We start from the raw sequence: 23,284 nt of genomic DNA on the forward strand, positions 1-23,284 counted from the left end.
GGGAAGAGAAGCAATGAAGATAATAAAGTAAAGAAATGTTTCTTATTAAACAGTGCATAACAAAAAAAAAAAAGTTTGAAGAGGACAGAAGATTTTGAACTTACTAAGAAGTGGAAAAAGAAGAGAAAAAAAGAATTAAATAACAAAGAAGAACAGAAGGAAGAAAGGGAGGGAGGGAAGGTAGAGAAGAAAAATCAATCAAAACTCCAAAACTAAGGAAAAGATTAATAAATGGGAGGAAAGGGGAGAAAAGAGATCCTGTGGAACAGGGTCACACCAAAGAATATTAAGCAAAATTGCATGGGGGAAATGTTGTTGTTGTTCACTTGTGTCCAACTCTTTGTGACCCTGTTTGGGATTTTCTTTGCTATTTCCTTCTATAGCTCATTTTATAGGTGAGAAAACTGAGGCAAACAGGTTTAAGATACTCGTCCAGGGTCACAAAGCTAGTGTCTGAGGCCATATTTGAACTCACAAGGATGAGTCTTCCTGACTTCAGGCCTGGTGCTCTATCCACTGTACCACCTAGCTAATCTACTGGAAAAGTCCTGGATGGAGAAAATACTTACATAACAGTGGGTCATATATAGTCTGCTAGAGGACAAAGTGGATAGAGTGCTAGACCTGGAGTCAGGAAGACCTAAGCTCAAATCATGTCTCAAATGCGTAACAAGTGTGTGACTGTGAGCAACTCACTTAATCTCCCTCTGGCTCAATTTCCTCATGTGAAAATGGAGATAATAATAGCACCTGCCTCCTAGGACTGTTGTGAAAATAGAGATATTTGCAAACTGTTTTGCAAACCTTACTATATAAATGTTCTAGCTATAATTATTATTGTTTTTATTCTACAGCATAAAAAATTGGAGGATGGACAAAATTTACTAAGCATCAAGTGAATCCAAAAAAGCAGGAGTTGCAATCATGCTATGAGACAAAGCAAAAATAAAAATTCATAATATAAATAGAAAGAAAAAAGGAAATTAACTACACTATGCTTAAATGAACCACAGACAACTAACCAATATCAATGTTAAATTTATATGTTCCCTTAAAAAAATTAACATAATTGAAAAAAAATCATACATAGTAACACAATAATAGTAGGGAATGTTAATGTCCCTCATTCAGACTTGGACAAACTTAAAAGAAAAGAAAAACAAAAAGGAAAATATAGAACTGAACAAACTGTTCCATCAAAAAGATTTATGGAGTCTATAAAAGATACATATATATACACATATATACATATACATATGGAGAGCCAGAGACAATAAGTCAAAGAACATATCATAAAAACAAACAATAAGTGAAAAGAAATAATGATGTGAAAATATACCAAAATTTCATGGATACAATTAAAGCAATTCTCAAAGAAAAGAAAAAAATATCCCTATGAATATATATTTAAAAAATAGAAAAAGGAGAGAATTAATTAAACTAGTGGTAATTAAACTGAAGATTTTTAAAAATAGAAAGCCAACAAAGAAACAAACCCAAATTAAGCACAAAGGAGAAAAATGTGAAAGTTAAAGAAATAGCTGAAATAGAAACCAAAAAGCAACATAATTGATAAAATTAAAAACTAGTTCTCTGAAAAGACAAATAAAATTTATAAGCCTTTAGTCAACCTGACTGCAAAGAGAGCAGAAAAATTTAACAAAATAAAAAAGTGAATAAAAATAAATGTGCAATAACAGCAAACCAGAAGAAATAAAAAGAATTAGCAGAACTTACTATGAACAGTTATATGCAATCAAAACTAGTAACAGAAGAAATACAGGATCACCTATAAAAATATAAAATATCCGAAATAAATTACCACCAAGTAGAGCTCTTAAATAATGTAAAGTTATAAAAGAATTAACTATAAAAGAAAATGGCAAAGAAAAAAATTTCTTGCCTAGTGGATTTGCAAGAAAATTCTATCAATTTCTGAAAGAACAATTAATACTAGTACTACAAAAAATTTTTACCTCTCTTAAATAACAAAAATCTTTCTTTCCCTCCCACCACTGGAAAAAGAAAAAGAAAACCTATGTAACAAATATGCATCATCAAGTAAAACAGTGGCCATGTCTAAAAATTACATGTCTCATTCTGAACTCTGAGTCCATCACTTCTCTGTCAGAAAGCTTTATCACTGATCCTATAGAATCATGGTTGCTCATTTTATTGCTCATAGTTCTCAAGGTTTCTGAAGTTGTTTCCTTTTCAAAGTATATTGAGATTTTATAAACTGTTCTCCTTTTTCTGCTCACTTCACTCTATATCAGTATATACAAGCCTTCCAGGGTCCACTGAACCTGTCCCATCCATCATTTCTTATGGCACACTCCATTACCTATTTATTCCTATAACATAATTTGTTCAAGCATTCTCCAGTTGATAGGTACCTCCTTAGTTTCCAGTTCTTTGCTGCTATTTTTTAAAAAAAGCAAAACAAAAAACAAATAAAAAACCAGCTGCTATACATATTTTTGTATTTATGGGTTCTTTTCCTCTTTTTAAAAAAAAAAATCTAACACTACCACAAAAATTATTCTCAAAAAATAATTTAAAAAGCACTCTATATGCCCAAAGAATTATTAAATTACCTATACCCTTTGACCCAGTAATACCACTACTTGACCTATTTCTAAAGATGATTAGGGAAAAAGGAAAAGAAGCTATATGTTCTAGAATGTTTATGGCAGCAATCATTATGGTGGCGAAGAACTGGAAATTGAAGAGATGCCCATCAATTGGGGAATGGCTAAACAAGCTGGATGGAAAACTAATGTGCTATAAGAAATAATGAACTCAATGATTTTAGAAAAGTACGGAAAAACTTGCATAAATAACAGAGAAATGAGCAGAACCAAGAGAACACTGTATATAATAACATCAACACTGTTTTAAGAACGACTTTGAGTGAATAAGTTATTTTGTCTATTATAAATACCCAAGAACTAAAACAACATATCCAAGAAATCATTCATTATGACCAAGTTGGATTCCTACCAGAGATGTAAGGACGATGCAACACTAGGGAAAAAAATCAAGATAACCACTCACATTAAAAAACAAAAAGAAAAAAATCCCTAAACCACATAATTATCTTAATAGATGAAGAAAATAGATGAAGAAAAGGCATTTGACAAAATACTCCATTCATTTTACAGGTGTAGAAGTATATTTTTAAACATGATTTTTAAAAAGTATCTAAAGCCAAAAGCAAACATTATATGTAATAGTGATAGACTTTATGCTTTCCCAATAAATACAGAAGTAAAGAAAAATGCTGACTATCTTCGTTATCATTTGAGGTAGATCTGGAAATTCTATCAATAACCAATAAAACAAAAGTAAGAAATTTATGGCATAAAGATGGGTGATACTACAAATCATTCCCCAATTGATAAATGGTGAAAGGATATGAACAGGCAGTTTTCAGAAGAAGAAATTAAAGCTATCTATAGTCATATGAAAAAGTGAGCTAAATCACTATTGATTAGAGAAATGCAAATTAAAAAGAGGTACTACATCGAACCTATAAGATGGACAAACATGACAAAATAGGAAAATGATAAATGTTGGAGAAAATGTGGGAAAATTGGAACACTAATGCATTGTTTGTGGAATTGTGAACTGATCCAAAAATTCTGGAGAGCATTTTGGAATTATGCCCAAAGGGCTATAAAACTGCATACCCTTTGGCCCAGCAATACAACTTCTAGGGCTGTATCCCAAAGAGATCATGAAAATGGGAAAAGGACCCACATGTACAAATATATTTATAGTAGCTCTTTTAGAGGTGGCAAAGAACTGGAAATCAAAGGGATGCCCATCAATTAGGGAATGGCTGAATAAGCTACAGTATATGAATGTAATGGAATACTATTGTTCCATAAGAAATGATGAGCAGGTGGACTTCAGAAAAACCTGGAAAGACTTGCATGAACTGATGCTGAGTGAAATGAGCAGAACCCGGAGAACATTGCGCACAGTAATAGCAATATTGTGTGATAACTAACTTTGATAGACTTCTCTCTTCTTAGCAATGCAAAGATGTAAGACAGCTACAAAAGACTCATGATGAAAATGCTATCCACATCCAGAGAACAAACTTTGGAGTCTGAATGCAGATGGAAGCATACTATTTGCTCTCTCCTTCTCTTTTTTTGCTTCTTCTTTCTCATGATTCCTCCCATTGGTTCTAATTCTTAACAATATGACTAATGTGAAATTATGTTTAATATGAATGTATATGTAGAGCCTATATCAGAGAGCATGCCACCTTGGGGTTGGGGGTGGTGAGAAAATTTGGAACTCGAAATCTTATGGAAGGCAATGTTGAAAACTAAAAATTAATTAATTGATTGATTAATATTTTTTTAAAAGTAAAAAAAAGGTAGGTGATTAAATTATCTTTATGGGCTGATAACATGACTACTCAACTTAAAAAGTCCTAAGGAATAAAGTTTCAAGCTACCCCCAAAACCCCACAATGATCAGTAAGTAGTATTTAGTATCTACCTCTTCCTCCTCTACTTCTACTGATCTCCTTGGCTTCCTTTAAGTCCCAACTAAAATCTCACCTTCTACAGCAAGTTTTCCCTAATGCCTCATAATGCATCTAGGATAAAAATGGAAGCAGCTGACTGTGGAAAGGAGGGAAAGGAAAGGGAAAGGGAAAAGAAGAGCTTATTGCCTGTTTAATCCCCCTTTCTATCTAAATTTTAGCCCTGGGATTTAGTCCTAGTTCTGACATTAATTAGTCATTAACTATTCATAGTCAAAGTCATAGGACTCTGTGCTTATTACTTCCTATGTCACTTTAGTTTGAGTAGAAGTTTTAGAGGCAGACTTCAATTTGACATAATAAAAATTTTTACAACTACTAAAGAGCTGTTCAAAAGAGGAATGAAATACCTTGGTTGGTAATGAGTTCCTCATCAAAAGAAATTTTCAAGTAGATAGATGGTGGATGAAATCTCATTAGGAATGTTTTAGAGAGAGCTTCCTTTCAAGTAAGACTGGACTTGATGACCTTATCCTTCTAATTTATTATTTCTTTTCATAAAATAGATATGATTCTTAGTGTACTTGTCCCATACAGTGTTCTATCAAATGAGATAATGTATGCAAAAACATCTTTAAAAGTATTAAAACACAATACAAATTCTAGATAATATTGTAAGGTAAGGTAAATTACAGAGTAACTTCAAGAAGGGCAGGTAGGTGGTGGATTAAATAGAGTGCTGGGCCTGGAGTTAGGAAGACTCATCTTTGTGAGTTCAAATCTGGCCTCAGACACTTACTAGCTGTGTGACCCTGGGCAAGTATCTTAACCCTGTTTGCCTCAGTTTCCTCATCTGTAAAATGGTCTGGAAAACGAAATGACGAACCACCTTAGTGTCTGTGCCACGAAAACCCCAAATGGGGTGACAGAGTCAGACATGACTGAAAATGACCGAACAACAAAACCTAAAGAATGTTAATATACAGCTAAAAATGAAATTTCTAAGAAATCAGATGCATTTGCTCATTACATATATCATTAAAAGCACACAAATAGCTGCCTTTCAGGGATAAAGAATTACTTAGAACTACCATGTTCTATAACCAGACTCAAAAATATTTAATAGACATAGTTATTTTAGAATGGCAAAAGCTATTAAATGTCTGCTAATTCTAACAGAGAAATAATTTTAATTTCAGTGGGATTTTATTAGTTGTGATTGTGTGTGTGTTTTTAAAGGGAAAAATTTCATGACAATTTGTGAATTCTAAATATAATTCTTTTCCAAATTCAATTTCAATGTTTTTGTTTTTCATTATGTAAAATAATTTAAACTTGTAATTAGTGTTTCTATGTTTTCTTTGGGATGCTTACTCCTTTAATAATTCAAGCCAAGGTAGTAATAATACTTGACATTCATATAATGCTTTACAGATTATAAAGCACTTTATACAAATTATCGTATTTGATTTGATCTTCACAACAACCCTGTAAAGTAGGTGGTGTAGATATTATCACTCCTATTTTAGAATGTCAGGAATTGAGAAAGACCTTGAATGTCATCAAATCCAACTTGTACCCAAAAAGGGATTATCTCCTATAATCACCGTTAACAAATGGGAAGTGAGGCACAGAGTGTTGGTGTGACTTGTCCAAGGCCACATAGTAAGGTTAGCAGAGTTGGGATTCAAACCTTGATATTCCAATGACAAATACAGCATTCTGTGTGTTAGTCTCTAGTTTTGCTTTGGTGATCAGTTTAAGGAATTTTCTTTTCTTTGTAGTTAATAGGTAACTCTTTTATTTCCTAGGGTTTTTTCTCCCCTATTTCATCAAAGTACTGCTTAAAGCCACTGCTATTCAACAATATCATGTTTTAGGTAGACCATGGGAAGAAAACTATTAATTCTATTTTCAGAAATAATACTAAATTAAGAGAACATGATCTAGTGGATAAAAAGCTGTCTTCAGCATCTGAACGCTCTCTCTCATACACAAACAGCCTGTGTGGCCCTAGAAAGGTACTTTAACCTTTCAGTGCCCCATGCAGATCTCTGTAAGTTGTAGAAAAGGTGCCAACCAACAATGGTGGAGGTAGTTGCTCAACTGTTCAAAAAGCATTCTTTACTATGTGCCCAGCACCATACTAAGCACTAGTCTACAAAGAAAGGTTAAAATTGTTCCTGCTTGCAAGTACCTCACAGACTAAATGGGAAAACATGCAGATAATAGGATAACTAGGTTACATACAAGATATACACAAAGTAGATTAGAATTAATCTCAAAGGACAGCTTGGTGGCTTAGCGGATAGAGTACCAGGCCTAGAGTCAGGAAGACTCATTTTCACGAGTTTAAATCCAGCCTCAGACACTTGCTAGCTGTGTAATCCTAGGCAAGTCACTTAATCCTGTTTGCCTTGGTTTCTTCATCTGTAAAATGAGCTAGAGGAGGAAATGGCCAAGAAAACCCCAAAAGCGATCACAAAGAGTCAGACAAAACTGAAACAACAAAAAACAACAACAATCTCAGAGAAGAAAGCATAAATATTTGGGAACACCAAAAAAGACCTTTTACAGAAGGTGTAAGTTGAGCTGAGACTTGAAGGAAGCCAGGGAAACCTTCCAAGCATGAAGGACAACCAATGCAAAAGCAAAAAGAAGGGAAAGAGAGTTGAGTGTGTGAAAGAACATCATTAAGTAAGTCAATGTAGCTGAATTAGAGGTGAGCAGATAGGAGCATAGGAAAACAGGAAAGGGCAGAAAAGGCCAGGTTATGAAGCATTTAAAATGTTGAACAGAGGACTTTACCTTTGCTCCAAAGAAGTTTACTGAGTAGAAGACGATACGGGCAGACCTGTGCTTTAGGAAAATCATGTTTTCAGCTGTGTCTAGGATTGATGTGTAAAGAGCAATAGTCCAAGAAAGGGGGTGAAGCTTGACTAAGGGTAATGCTTGTGTGAGCAGACAGAAGGGGGTGTTGTGAGGATAGACACAAGATCTAGCAAAGGATTAGATAAGTGGTATTAGTGAGAGTAAGAAGACAAGGAGGACACTGAGATTGTGAGACTGACTGAGTGGGAGGATAACGGTGCCCTCCAGAGTAACAGGGAGGTTTGCAAGAGAGGAAAGTTTGGAGGGGGAAATTATGAGTTCTGTTTTGGACATGTTGAGTTTAAGATGCTTATTGAACAACCAGTTTGAGAAGTCCAAAAAGTGGATGGTGATGTGAACTGTACACCAGGAATTCCCTATGCCAATAAAAAGCATTAGTTTAAAATGAAACAAACTAACACATTAGATATCCATGTGGATTTATAGAACTGAGGCTCCATAACTGAATTAATAGCACCCCTGCTTAGCAGATATCTCCTGGCCTTCAAAAAACATTATAAATAATCCATTATTTCTGAGAACTTATTATGCCCAATGTCAATATGCACTAAGCAAAGTTATTTTAAAAATTGCAAAAACACTTCAAAGTCTAGAAATTAAGAAAAGGATATCTGATACAACAACTGGTTTCTTTTTGTCTGGACTGAAGGGATCCTTTCTTTTTTTCCTTGACTGAAGCTCATCATTCCACAGCTCTGAAAAATCAATAAAAGAATAAATATTAATTTACCTTTGAGTTTAAGAATAAATACTACACATATTTTTAGTGAATTTCCTTGTATATTTGGTTCTGTCATTACTATACTTACTGAAATGCCAGAAACCACAAAATCTCTTTAAATTACGTGACAGCTTTAGAAGAAAAATACTTTAAGATATTTAACAAAATTTATGTTAAATTTGAGCACTTTTAAAACTTAAATTAATTAAAATGAACATCAGAGCAAGCATACAAAACTGTTATGATGACAAATAGTCGCAGAATTACAAATTCTTAAAATAACAAAAGGCCATAAAATAACCTAATCCAATATCCTACCCAATAATGAAACTCCCTTTTCTATCCTAGAGACAATATGGAACACTAGAGTTTCTTGAACCAGAATTCAAACTTCCTTCATTAAGTGGTAGATATGTACACAATGAGAGAGTTTTAACCAAAATGCCTTTTTGAAAAGAGCAGTCCAATGCCCATATATTTACACTAGGAGCAACAGCCACCAATGTGAGCATAAGGAGAACCTTGACAACCCAGGCTTGAGGGTGATGAGGTGCTTAGCACTCTGTACTGAGAAGCCTTGAAGATTCAATACTCTGGGCCTAAAACCTATCAAAGGCTTGGAAGATGGAGGTATGCTAGGATCTAAAGGAGATTAGATATCCCCAAAGACCCCAGTAAAGCTCTAACAATGCACTAGAAAGAACAATAACAAAGAAAATCAAAGAGAAACAGAACTTGATCTGTCTAGTCCAGGGTTACACAAAAGGACTGCCAGAATTTCATGTAAGCTCAGAAAAAAACAAGCATACGTTGACTTAAGACAAAAAAAACAAGGCAATATGGACCCAGTGTAGGTGACAGGCCTAAGCAGCTCAGGTCCAATGCAGCCATGGGGTTATTACTGGGCAAGATATCCAAGATACATAGACGACTAGTAGAAATATATAAAACTGAAAGCCGTCCTCCAAAAGGTAAGTGGCCACGGATATAAACAGTTTTCAAAATAATAATAGCAAGCTATTAACAGCCAAATGAAAGAATGTTCCAAATCAATAAAAATAAAAGAAACTGTAATCAAAACAAACTTGACCTTTCACCTTACACCCAGCAAATTGGCAAATATGAAAAAAACACTATTTTTTTAAAAAATATTTTTATTAAATATATTTAGTTTTCAGCACTGATTTTCACAAGAGTTGGAATTACAAATTTTCTCCCCATTTCTACCCTCCCCCCCACTCCACGATGGCATATATTCTGGTTGCCCTTTTCCCCAGTCAGCCCTCCCTTCTATCAACCCACTCCCCTCCCATCCCCTCTCCCTTCCTTTCTTGTAGGGCTAGATAAATTTCTACGCCCCATTGCCTGTGTATCTTATTTTCTAGTTGCATGCAAAAATGTTTTTTTGTTTTTGAACATCTGTTTTTAAAACTTTGAGTTCCAAATTCTCTCCCCTCTCCTCTTCCCAACCATCCTCCCCAAGAAGTCAAGCAATTCAACATAGGCCACATGTGTACCTTTATGCATAACCCTTCCACAGTACTCATGTTGTGAAAGGCTAACTATATTTTGCCCCTTCCCAACCCATCTGCCTTTACTGAATTTCCTCCCCTGACCCTGTCCCCTTTTGAAAGTGTTTGTCTTTGATTACCTCCACCCTCATCTGTCCTCCCCTCCATCATCCCCCCCCCTTTTTTTTATCTTCTTCCCTCTTCTTTCCTGTTGGGTAAGATACCCAATTGAGTATGTATGGTATTCCCTCCTCATGCCAAATCTGATGAGAGCAAGATTCTCTCATACCCCCCTCACCTGCCCTCTCCCCTCCTCCCACAGAACTCCAATCTCTCTCTCTCTCTCTCTCTCTCTCTCTCTCTCTCTCTCTCTCTCTCTCTCTCCACATAGATATATACATACATACACATTCACTTATATATATATATACATAAACATATATATATATATACACACATATTCCCTTAAGCTACCCTAATACTGAGGACTCATGAATCATACACATCATCTTTCCATGTAGGAATGTAAACAAAACAGTTCAACTTTGGTAAGTCCGTGCAATTTCTTTTTCTTGTTCTTTTTCTTGATTACCTTTTCATGCTTCTCTTGATTCTTATGTTTGAAAGTCAGATTTTCTATTCAGCTCTGGTCTTTTCACTGAGAAAGCTTGAAAGTCCTCTATTTTGTTGAAAATCCATATTTTGCCTTGGAGCATGATACTCAGTTTTGCTGGGTAGGTGATTCTTGCTTTTCATCCTAGCTCCATTGACCTCCAGAATATCATATTCCAAGCCCTTCAATCTCTTAATGTAGAAGCTGCCAGATCTTGGGTTATTCTGATTGGGTTTCCACAATACTCAAATTGTTTCTTTCTGGCTGCTTACAGTATTTTCTCCTTGATCTGGGAGCTCTGGAATTTGGCGACAATATTCCTAGGAGATTTCTTTTTGGGATCTATTTGAGGAGGTGATCGATGGATTCTTTCAATTTCTATTTTGCCCTGTAGCTCTAGAATATCAGGGCAATTCTCCTTGATAATTTCTTGAAAGATGATATCGAGGCTCTTTTTTTTGATCATGGCTTTCAGGTAGTCCAATAATTTTTAAATTATCTCTCCTGGATCTATTTTCTAGGTCAGTGGTTTTTCCAATGAGATATTTCACATTGTCTTCCATTTATTCATTCCTTTGGTTCTGTTTTATAATATTTTGATTTCTCATAAAGTCACTAGCTTCCACTTGCTCCAATCTCATTTTTAAGGTAGTATTTTCTTCAGTGGTCTTTTGGACCTCCTTTTCCATTTGGCTAATTCTGCCTCTCAAGGCATTCTTCTCCTCATTGGCTTTTTGAAGCTCTTTTACCATTTGAGTTAGTCTATTTTTAAGGTGTGATTTTCTTCAGAACATTTTTCAGTATTTTTTTGGGTCTTCTTTAGCAAGTCATTGACTTGTTTTTCATGGTTTTCTCACATCCTTCTCATTTCTCTTATCAATTTTTCCTCTACTTCTCTAACTTGCTTTTCCAAATCCTTTTGAGCTCTTCCATGGCCTGGGACCAGTTCATGTTTGTCTTGGAGACTTTTGTTGTAGGCTCTTTGATTTTGTTGACTTATTCTGTCTGTATGTTTTGGTCTTCTTTGCCACCAAAGAAAGAATCCAAAGTCTGAGACTGAATCTGGGTGCATTTTCACTGCTTGGCCATATTCCCAGACAACTTACTTGACCCTTGAGTTTTTCAGCGGGGTATGACTGCTTGTGGAGTTAAGAGAACTATGTTCCATGCTTGGGGGGATGTGCCAGCTCTGCCACATCAGCACTCCTCCTTCCCCAAGAACCCCCAACGTGGACTGGACTTAGATCTTCAGCAGGCTCTTCACTCCTGCTCTGATCCGCCACTTAATTCCTCCCACCAGGTGGGCCTGGGGCCTGGAAGCAACTGCAGCTGTACTTCTGTAGCTGCCCCACCTCCGCTGCCCCCAGGGCAGTAGCCAAACCGAGAACTCCTTCCACTCCCATAGCTTTTCCCACCAACCTTCTCTGTCGTCTTTGGTGTTTGTGGGTAGAGAAGTCTGGTAACTGCTGCAGCTCACTGATTCAGGGCACTAGGGCACACTCTGCCTGGCTCCTGGTCTGGTTGGTCCACGCCGCTCACGCTGGACTCTGCTCTGCTCCGCTCTGCTCCCAGCTCTGTGCAGGATAGACCTCATCCAGAGACCATCCAGGCTGTCCTGGGCTGGAGCCCTGCTTCGCTCTGCTGTTTTGTGGGTTCTGCAGTTCTAGAATTGGTTGAGACCCATTTTTATAGGTTTTTGGAGGGACTCGGCAGGCAGCTCACACTAGTCCCTGCTTTCCAGCTGCCATCTTGGCTCCGCCCCCAACAAAAAACGCTATTAATGTTGAAGGTGGCATGGAAAGACGGGGATGTTACTGCAACGTTGGTGGAGCTACAAATTAACACGACCGTAATGAAAAGCAACTTGAAATTATGCAAATAAAGTGGCTAAAACATCTATATACCTTTTGATGCAGAGATTTCACTGTTAGGCAATTATCTCAGGAGGTCATAGACAAAAAGAAAGGTTCCATTTTTTACCAAAATAGAGCACCATTTTTTTGTGGTACCAAGGAACTGGAAACAAAGTAGATGCCCATAATTTGGAGAATGGTTAAACAAAGTGACTGTAATAAAGTATTACTTGCAACAACAAACACGATGAATGAAAAGGCTGATATCGGACTTCCGGGGGTGGAGCCAAGATGGTGGCTGGAAAGCAGGGACTTGCGTGATCTCCCCACCACGTCCCTCCAAAAACCTATAAAAAATGGCTCTGAACAAATTCTAGAACTGCACAACCCACAAAATATCAGACGGAAGCAGGGATCCAGTCCAGGACAGACTGGATGGTCACTGGATGAGGTCTATTGCACACAAAGCATAGGGGAGTGGAGCTCAGCGTGGGCTGCGCCCAGACCAACCAGACCAGAAGCCAGGAGGAACAGGCCCTAGCACCCTGAATCAGTGAGCTGTGGCAGTCACCAGACTTCTCAACCCACAAACACCAAAGATAACAGAGAAGGATAGTGGGAAAAGCTGCGGGGGACAGAGTTGGCAGTTTGGCCACCACCCCAGGGGCAGCGGGGGAGGTGCAGCTACAGAACTACAGCTGCAGTTACTTCTGGCCCCAGGCCCACATGGTGGGAGGAATTAAGTGGCTGATCAAAGCCGGAGTGAAGAGCCTGCTGAAGGTCAGATCCGGGTTGGTGGTTCTTGAGGAAGGAGGTGGCAGAGCTGGCTATACAGAAATAGCTCTGAAATCAATGGCACATTCCCTCAAGCTTGGAACAAAGTACTCTTTGCTTTACAAGCAGTCATACCCCGCTGAAAAACTCAAGGATCAAGTAAGTTGGCTGGGAACATGGCCAGGCAGCGAAAACGCACCCAGATTCAGTCTCAGACTTTGGAATCTTTCTTTGGTGACAAAGAAGACCAAAACGTATGGACTGAAGAAGTCAACAATGTGCAAAAGCCTACACCAAAAGCCTCCAAGAATAACATGGTCTCAGGCCATGGAAGAGCTCAAAAAGGATTTGGAAAAGCAAGTTAGAGAAGTAGAGGAAAAATTGGGATGAGAAATGAGGATGCAAGAAAATCATGACAAACAAGTCAATGACTTGCTAAAGGAGACCCAAAAAAATACTGAAAAAAATATTGAAGAAAACAACACTTTAAAAAATAGACTAACTCAAATGGCAAAAGAGCTCCAAAAGGCGAATGAGGAGAAGAATGCCTTGAGAGGCAGAATTAGCCAAATAGAAAAGGAGGTCCAAAAGACCACTGAAGAAAATACTACCTTAAAAATGGGATTGGAGCAAGTGGAAGCTAGTGACTTTATGAGAAATCAAAATATTATAAAACAGAAACAAAGGAATGAATAAATGGAAGACAATGTGAAATATCTCATTGGAAAAACCACTGACCTAGAAAATAGATCCAGGAGAGATCATTTAAAAATTATTGGACTACCTGAAAGCCATGATCAAAAAAAGAGCCTAGATATCATCTTTCAAGAAATTATCAAGGAGAACGACCCTGATATTCTAGAGCCAGTGGGTAAAATAGAAATTGAAAGAATCCACGGATCGCCTCCTCAAACAGATCCCAAAAAGAAATCTCCTAGGAACATTGTCGCCAAATTCCAGAGCTCCCAGGTCAAGGAGAAAATACTGCAAGCAGCTAGAAAGAAACAATTTGAATATTGTTGAAAAACAATCAGGATAACACAGGATCTGGCAGCTTCCACATTAAGTGACCGACGGGCTTGGAACACGATATCCCGGAGGTCAATGGAGCTAGGATTAAAACCAAGAATCACCAGAAACCCAGGAAAACTGAGCATCATGCTCCAAGGCAAAATATGGATTTTCAATAAAATAGAGGACTTTCAAGCTTTCTCAGTGAAAAGACCAGAGCTGAATAGATAATCTGACTTTCAAACACAACAATCAAGAGAAGCATGAAAAGGTAAACAAGAAAGAGAAAGCATAAGGGACTTACTAAAGTTAAATTGTTTTGTTTACATTCCTACATGGAAAGATGATGTGTATGATTCATGAGACCTTATTAGAGTAGCTGAAAGGAATATGCATATGTACATATATATATATATGTATGTGTGTGTGTGTATACATATGTGTGTGTCTATGTGTATACACACACACACACACACACACACACACACACACACACAAAGGGCACAGGGTGAGTTGAATATGAAGGGATGATATCTAAAAAAATAAAATCAATTTAAGGGATGAGAGAGGAATATATTGAGAGAGGGAGAAAGGGAGAGATAGAATGGGGTAAATTATCTCGCATAAAAGTGGCAAGAAAAAGTGGTTCTCTAGGAAGGGAAGAGGGGGCAGGTGAGGGGGAATAAGTAAATCTTGCTCTCACTGGATTTGACCTGAGGAGGGAATACCATACACACTCAATTGGGTATTTTACCCCACAGGAAAGAAGGAGGAAGAAGATAAAAAAGGGGGGATGATAGAAGGGAGGGCAGACGGGGGGAAGGAGGTAATCAAAACCAAACACTTTTGAAAAGGGACAGGGTCAAGGGAGAAAATTCAATAAAGGGGGATAGGGTAGGAAGGAGCAAAACATAGTTAATCTTTTACAACATGAGTATTGTGGAAGGGTTTTACATAATGATACACATGTGGCCTATGTTGAATTGCTTGCCTTCTTAGGGAGGGTGGGTGGGGAGGGAAGAGGGGAGAGAATTTGGAACTCAAAGTTTTAAAAACAGATATTCAAAAAGAACAAAAACAAAAGAAAAGTTTTTGCATGCAACTAGGAAGTAAGATACCCAGGCAATGGGGCATAGAAATTTATCTTGCCCTACAAGAGAAGAAGGGAAAGGGGGATGGGAGGGGAGTGGGGTGACAGATGGGAGGGCTGACTGGGGAACGGGGCAACCAAAATACACGCCATCTTGGAGTGGGGCAGGGGGAGAAATGGGGAAAAAATTTGTAATTCAAACTTTTGTGAAAATCATTGCTGCAAACTAAATATATTAAATAAATTTAAAAAAAAAGAAAAAAAAAGGAAAGACTGATATGAACTGATGAAAAGTGAAGTAAGTAGAATCTGGAGATGTATACACAATGGTTTCTTGTAAATGGAAAGAATAACAATTGCCAAAACATGAAGATGAATGTTGTGAAGTAACAACCAAGTCTGTCCCCAAGGAAGAGTCATGATGAGAAGACACCTCTCCCCACTCTTTTGAAAGAACAAAGGGTCCACAGATATGGAACAATGCACATTTTTATGTGTTAATCAGTTTTGCTTAATGTTTTTCTCTTCTTTTTTTTCTTTAAAAAAATTCTTTATTAAAAAGGATGGATTTATGGGAAAGGAAAAGGGCAAGAATAAGGGAGAAAATTTAGACGATACAAAATAGGTCAATAAAAATCTGTTTTTTATAAAAGAGGTAGGGGCAAGGTATAGCAAGAGACAGTCAGACCAGCACTTTGGCAGCACAGTCTCTTAGCAACTCATGTCCAAGCCACAAGACCAGAACAGCTCCCAGGGTCTGGCAAAAGGTGTGCCGTCAGCAGAATCAACATCTGGTTTCTGGAGAGGGTTTGTCAAAGTCATAAAAAGGTGTGAAACCAACTCCCGGTTCAGGATTATGCAGAAAGAAGGAACTAAGGTCAAAACTTAAGTTTAGCCATCAAAAGACTAAATCAAAACACAGAAATTCCTGTAGAAGGCTGTGTCTACTCTTAGCCACAGCATCTAGAACCAAGCTAAAAATGCCCACACAATGCAACAGTATCGGAGAGCACTGACTTTGCCTGAAGCACAAAGTCCCAATCCAAAAACTAATGTTAGAGATACAAATGAACAAAAAGATAATGCAGAACACAATGAAAAAATTCCTTGGACTGATAGAAGCCTAAAAGTTGTAAGTCCAAATAAAGCCTCAGAGACTAGGATGTCCTGCAGGATTATGGGAAGATGGCAGAGTAGATCAGAATATTCCAAGGTCTCCAGATTTCCCCCCACAAATAAAATAAAATAGCATCTCAGGGTGAACATAGAGCAGTTAAAAATAGAGTTGGGGCAGAACAGTGGTCCTCCTGGGACAATCTGAGAAGGTCTGAAGAAAAATCCCCCATACCCCAGGACTAAAGGTGATTACAAAAAATAAGCTGCTACAAATTTAAAAAAATAAAATAAAACAACAAGCAGGCAAGGGAGAAAGAATTCAACCATAGAAAGTTACTATGGGAATAGAGAAGCCTGGGGTTCATCTCCAGAAGAGGATACTGGCAAAGAAAGCCTCTCCTATTCAAAAGGGTAATGTCAAACGGTCACCTGCTCAAAAATAATTCATAGAACTTAAAAAAAGACTTTAAAAATTAAATGAGATGGAGAAAATTTAAAAAAAAAATAAGAATGATCCACAAAAAACAAGAAGATTATGAAAAGAAAGTCAACCAATTAGAAAGGGAGATCCAGAATCTTAAAGAAGAAAATGACTTCTTGAAAAATAGAATTGGGCAAAGAAAAGCCAGCAAAGTTATGAGACCAAGAAATAATAAAACAAAACATAAAGAGTGAAAAAACAGAAGAGAATGTGAAATATCTCATAAGAAAAACAACTGATCTGAAGAAGAGATCAAGAAGAAAAAACACAAGAATAATCAGATTGCCTGAAAGCTACAATAAAAAAAAGAATCTTGATATAATACAAGAAATAATTAAAGAAAAGTGTCCTGAAGCATTAGAACAAGACAGGAACATAGAAATAGAAAATAAAATTCACTGAAGACCAACTGAAAGAGATAATACAAGGAAAACTTATAGGAATATCATAGTCAAATTTCAAAACCCCCAGCTCAAGGATAAAATATTATGAGCAACAAGAAAAAAAAAACAATTTAAACATGGCAGTCCCACAATTAGAATCACACAAGACCTAGCAGCAGTGTCACTAAAAGACCACACGTCTTGGAACAGTATATATCGAAGAGCTAAAGAACTGGGGTTGTGGTCGAAAATATTGTAAACAGCAAAGTTAAGCCTTATCCTGAATGAAAAAAAGACATTTAATGAACTGTCAGGATTTTGTGGGGGGAAAAAAAAAACCTGAACTTAATAGAAGACTTGACATACAAGAGTCAAGACAAATAAAATGAACATAACAAAGGAGCTCAGTAAGGACAGATTGCTTAACTTTCATATGAGGAAATGTAAAACATACGTCTAAGATTGTTATCAGTAATTAAGCAGTCCCTAAGAAAGACTAGGGTAGACCTAAGTATGATATAAATTTAAGAAGTAAAACCATTTAGGAACAGGTAAAAAGAGTAATTATACAAATGAAGTAGGAGAGGAAGAACTGACACAGAGAAATTAGATGGGGTAGGAGGGCTGGTAATTTTAGAACCCTATTTTCATCGGGAATGGGTTTAATAGGGAACTATTTGTACATATATATATATATATATATATGTATACGTATATATATATATGGAAACAAAAGTCTTCTAAATTCAGAAAAAAATAAAAGATTAAGTGGATAGGGAGGGGGGAAAGGATAGGGGAGGGGCTTTTAGAGGGGAGGGTGAGGGAACAGGATAAGAGGGGCTATAGAAGAATGTTTTGATTAATGGGAATAGAATGACAAGAGAGGGATTCTTGGAGGGGGGTAGGTTAAGTAATAGGAGGGCAAGGTAGAAGTAGAGGAGTCAGGAGGGATAAGAGACACACACAAACATAAAATAAAGATCAGGAGTAGAATTTGTTAGGGGAAAAGGAGCAGAGGTGGTAATCATGACCTCAAACAAAGTTAAGGCTAAAATAAATTTAATCAAAAGAGAAAAACAGGGAAACACACTATGTGTCAGCAATATTCATCAATGTTGTTTTAGACTATTTAAAATAGCTAGACAGTCTAAGATTGGAATATTGCTGTGGTGTAGGAAACGACAAGTTGGTGGACTTGGAAACATATGGGAAGACTCAGATATATGAAGGAAGAGGTTATCCACCCTCACAGAAACAGGACAAATAAGTATAGTACAGTCTTATATAGACGCATATGAATTTACATGCCTAAATATGAGTAGGATTATAGATATCCACGTATATGTGTGTATGCAAGTGTATGTATGTATGTATGCATGTATATAAGTATGTATATGTGTATATGTATGTGCGTGTATATATACATATGTAGATATATATATGTATGTATGTGCACTTAATTATAGCCTTCTTAGGGGGTAAGGGAAGGAGGAATGTATCAACAAGGTTGTTAGCAACTACTATGGCTGTGTAAAACCAATAACAACCAGCACACAGGAAGGCTGCTAGCACAGGTTCTTAGATCTGCTTTTCAAAGGAAAGTAACTTTAAGGGGTTAACAATTTCAGTTTAATCAAACATACATATATCATTCACTTAGTTCAGGGGGAAAAGATCAGCCCCCTGAACTTCTGGGCAAATACAAACAGAAATTACAAACATCAACAGACAGATCTTGTCTGATTAAAATCACAATTCATAATTACCAGAGAAGTACCAACATCCATCCGGGTTACAAAGCTGGGGGGATGGTGATTCAACGGCTTTCCCAGAGTCTCATCAGATATCCCCAAAAGTCAAATGCCAACCTCGGATCTTATATACCCTTCTCAGGGCCCTGAGAGCTAAAGGCTCACCATTTAGAGTGTGAGAAATCACTAACACCAAGAGTGTGGGAAAGCTCCAACCACCAGCACCACATCATATACAATTCAATGACTCTCAATGGCCTTAGTGCTGAGAAACACTCCAAGACAAAAAGATCTCATTTCACCTGCCCCATTCAAACAAAGAACAGTGAAAAGTCCCATTAAAAGAACAAAGTAAAAAGTGCATGGCTGAAAAAAAAAGAAAACATACAAGGAAGCAAAGAAAAGATGGACAGCTCTGAACACAATGTGTAGTATTTATTATATAGGCTTTCTTGAAATGGAAATTTATTGCTGTATATTTTGAATCTTCCCTTACTTTCTGCTGTGCACATGGCAATGCTTTTTTTTTCTTTTCTTATTTTGTATTTAAGTTTACAATATATTTCCTTTTCCTTTCTTATTCTATATTTAAGGTTTTGTATTTAAGTTTAAAATTTTTTAAAATCTGGAAAAACAAAAAGAGAATAGAATATCCTGGCCACAAGAACTACAAGGGTAATTGGAAAAAATCAAGTAAAAGATACAAAATAAGTTAAATGAAATGACTGGCTGGGAGAAAAGAAAGGCAAGGAGAAGCAATAGCTTAGGAAAGTGGTAAAATTTACCCCAGAACTGAACTCTCTGAAAACTACAATAGGTCAAATACAAAGCAATGATTTCATGAAACAAAGAAAAATATTAAAAACAAAATCAAAAGACTGAAAAAAATTAATTAGGTATATTTTGCCAAAAGCAAATAACCCCAAAACAAAGTCAAGGAGAGATCATCTAAGAATCATCAGAAAGATTAGGAGAGGAATTGGTTAGTAACACGACAAGTGATTTCAAAATCATAGGAAGTTCCCAGATGAGGAAACTCCCTTTACCCATGTAAGTTGGCAGCTTCTCCACAGCATAATGTTAGTCTTAAAAGAATTACCCAAGATGGAGTAAAAGCAGAGACTTGCTTGAGCTCTCCCCCAAACCCCTCCAAATACCTGTAAAAAAAGACTCTGAACAAATTCTAGAGCAGCAGAACCCACAAAATGACAGAGTGAAACAAATTTCGAGCCCAAGACAACCTGGAATTTCGACAGGAGAGGTCTGTTGAATTAGTCTGAGAGAGAAGCACAGTCCAGTGTGGGCTAGGCAGGCAGACAGGGCCCCAGTAAGTCCAGAGCAGGTGTCAGGGGACTGAATCACTGGCTGCTGTGGTGGTTTCCAGACTTCTCAACCCACAAATGCCAAAAACAACTTAGAAGGTCATTAGGAAAGGTCTGTCTAACCTGGGTGAGATAGGAGTATGGTCTGGCCACAGCCCTGAGGTGGTGGCAGGGGCAGCAGTGGCTGGAGCTCTCAGCCCACAGACAGTGGGGAGATTGAGCAGCTGAACAGAGGGGGATTGCAGAGATCTCTTTGGTGGCACTAAAGAAGTATTCTCTTGCTTTGACCTTGCTTGGATCTGGGTCTCAGTCCTGGGTGGCAGTCCAGGGGCGAGGAAGAGTGCTGGCTTGGCAGAGCTTGTGGTGGCAGTGTAGAGGGAATCCTTCCCACAGTTTCAAGGTAGAAAAGAGTGCCTGTGATCACTCAGAGAACAGAGCACAGGCCAGGAGAGGAATAAACACCTCTCCTTTGCTCATACCATCTTGGAAGAACAGAAAATTTACAGGTCCCTAGAACTATCTCTGAAAACAACTGCACAAAGCACCTGAAGCTTGGGACAGTGCACTCTCCATGCTGGAAGCAAAGTTCTACCTTAACAAAAAGCTAAAAAGTAAAGTAATGGGGGGCGGGGGGGAAGGAAGGGTAGAGCCAAGATGATGGTGTGAAAACAGGGACTCGCTTGAGCTCTCCCCACATCCCTCTAAACACCTGAAAAAAAAATGACTCTAAACAAACTCTAGAGCTACAGAACCCATGAAATGACAGAGTGAAACACATCTCCAGCCCAGGACAGCCTGGATGGTCGCTGGGAAAGGTTTGTTGTCCCGTGTTGGGAGTAGAGTGCTGCCCAGCATGGACTGTGCCAGGACAGACCAGGCCAGAGCAGAACCAGTGCAACAGGCCTCAGGGCACTGAATCACTGGCAGCTCTGGTGGTTTCCAGACTTCTCAACCTACAAATGCCAAAGACAATGTAACAGGTCAGTGGGAAAACTGTTGGACCTGGGTGAGAGAGGGGCGTGGCCTGGCCCCAGCCCCAGGGTGGCAGATGTGGCTGCTGTAGTGGTGGTAGCAGCAGCAGTGGTGGCTGCTTCCAGAGCTCCAGGCCCACAGATGGTGGGGGGAATCAGGTGGCTAATCAGAGTGGGAGTATAAGGATCTCTCTGCTGGCACTGAGGCAGCATTCTCTTGCTTTGCTCTACTTACGTCTGGGTTGCAGTACTGGTTGGTGGTCCTTGGGGGAGGAGGAACACTGGTGTGGTAGAGCTTGTGGTGGCTGTGGAGAGGGAGTCCTCCTGGTAGTTACATGGCAGAAAAGAGTGCTTGCATTCACAGATCAGAGCACAGGGCAGGAGAGGAGTATCATACCACCTCAGAATAGAATTAGCTCTGAAACAGCAGTGCAAAACCCTTGAAGCTTGGGACAGAGCACTCTCCACTCTGGAAGCAGTCATACCCTGACAAAGAGCTCAAAAGTCAAGTAATTGGCTGGGAAAATGAGCAAACAATGTAAAATGACTCAGACTATACAATCTTACTTTGGTGACAAAGAAGATCAAAACACACAGACAGAAGACAACAAAGTCAAAGATCCTACATCAAAAGCCTCCAAGGTAAATATGAATTAGTCTCAGGCCATGGAAGAGAAATGAGAGTGATGCAAGAAAATCATGAAAAATGAGTCAACAGTTTGCTCAAAGGAGACAGAAAAAAATACTGAAGAAAATAATATCTTAAAAAATAGGCTAACTCAAACAGCAAAAGAAGTCCAAAAGCCAATAAGTCCAAAAGCCAATAAGGAGAAGAATGCCTTAAAAGGCAGAATTAGCCAAATGGAAAAGGAGGTCCAAAAGACCACTGAAGAAAATACTACCTTAAAAATCAGAATGGAGCAAATGGAAGCTAGTGACTTTGTGAGAAATCAAGAATAAAACAGAACCAAAAGAATGAAAAAAATGTAAGACAATATGAAATATCTCATTGGAAAAACCACTGACCTGGAGAATGGATCCAGGAGAGATAACTTAAAAATTATTGGACTACCTGAAAGCCATGATCAAAAAAAGAGCCTAGATATCATCTTTCAAGAAATTATCAAGGAAAACTGCCCTGATATTCTAGAACCAGAGGATAAAATAGAAATTGAAAGAATCCACCTATTGCCTCTTGAAAAATATCCCTAAAAGAAAACTCCTAGGAATATTGTTGCCAAATTCCAGATTTCCCAGGTCAAGGAGAAAATATTACAAGCAGCCAGAAAAACAATCTGAGTATTGTGGAAACACAATCTGTATAACATAAGATCTAGCAGCTTCCACATTAAGGGATTGAAGGGCTTGGAAAATGATATTCCAGAGGTCAAAGGAGCTGAGATTAAAACCAAGAATTACCTACCCAGCAAAACTGAGTATAATACTTCTGGGCAAAATATGGATTTTCAATGAAACAAAGGACTTTCAAGCCTTCTTGATGAAAAGACCAGAACTGAATAGAAAATCTGACTTTCAAATACAAAAATCAAAGAAGCATGAAAAGGTAAAAAGGAAAGAGAAATCATGAGGGACTTACTAAAGTTGAACTGTTTACATTCCTACATGGAATGTAACTGTGATATTTCTATGATATTTGTAACTCATGGGACCTTTCTCAGTATCAGGGTAGTCGAAGGGAATATATATATATATATATAGATATAGATATAGATATAGATATAGATATAGATATAGATATAGATATAGATATAGATATAGATATAGATATAGATAGATATAGATATGTATATATATAAAGACAGAGGGCACAGGGTGAGTTGAATATGAATATCTAAAAATAGGAACAGGTTGTTGTTATGCTTGTCCATCGTTTTCGAAGAGTACCATGACATCAGGGAAATGATGACATGACTTGCAGTTGACTTTGATTTGAGTGAGGGAAGGCTGTGCAAAGTCACCAGCCTCACTTTCTCCTCCAGAGCCATGTGGGTCCAGTGACCTGATATTCACCAGGATGGCTGGAGATGGCGAAAGAAAGAAAGAAAAAGGAAGGAAGGAAGGAAGGAAGGAAGGAAGGAAGGAAGGAAGGAAGGAAGTAAGGAAGGAAGGAAGGAAGGAAGGAAGATAGGTAGGGAGGGGGAGAGAGAGGGAGAGAGAAAGAGAGGGGGAGAGGGAGGGGGAGAGAGAGAGAGAGAGAGAGAGAGAGAGGGGAAGGGAGGGAGGGAGGAGGAGGGGGGGGGGGGGGAGAGAGAGAGAGAGAGAGAGAGAGA

General features: G+C 38.0%; 1 protein-coding gene across 2 annotated transcripts in view; it reads right to left on the minus strand.

Annotated features, from left to right (window-relative positions):
* Positions 1-23,284, minus strand: part of BRMS1L (BRMS1 like transcriptional repressor) — a 154,730-nt gene that overhangs the window by 12,745 nt on the left and 118,701 nt on the right. For both annotated transcript variants that reach the window (XM_036752819.1, XM_036752818.1), the window contains exon 6: positions 8,008-8,091. In XM_036752819.1, coding sequence (XP_036608714.1) covers positions 8,008-8,091 — 84 coding nt within the window. The remainder of the gene's footprint in view (positions 1-8,007; positions 8,092-23,284) is intronic.

Source organism: Trichosurus vulpecula, chromosome 3 (genome assembly GCF_011100635.1).
Source record: "Trichosurus vulpecula isolate mTriVul1 chromosome 3, mTriVul1.pri, whole genome shotgun sequence".
In the NCBI taxonomy this organism is placed as follows: domain Eukaryota; kingdom Metazoa; phylum Chordata; class Mammalia; order Diprotodontia; family Phalangeridae; genus Trichosurus; species Trichosurus vulpecula.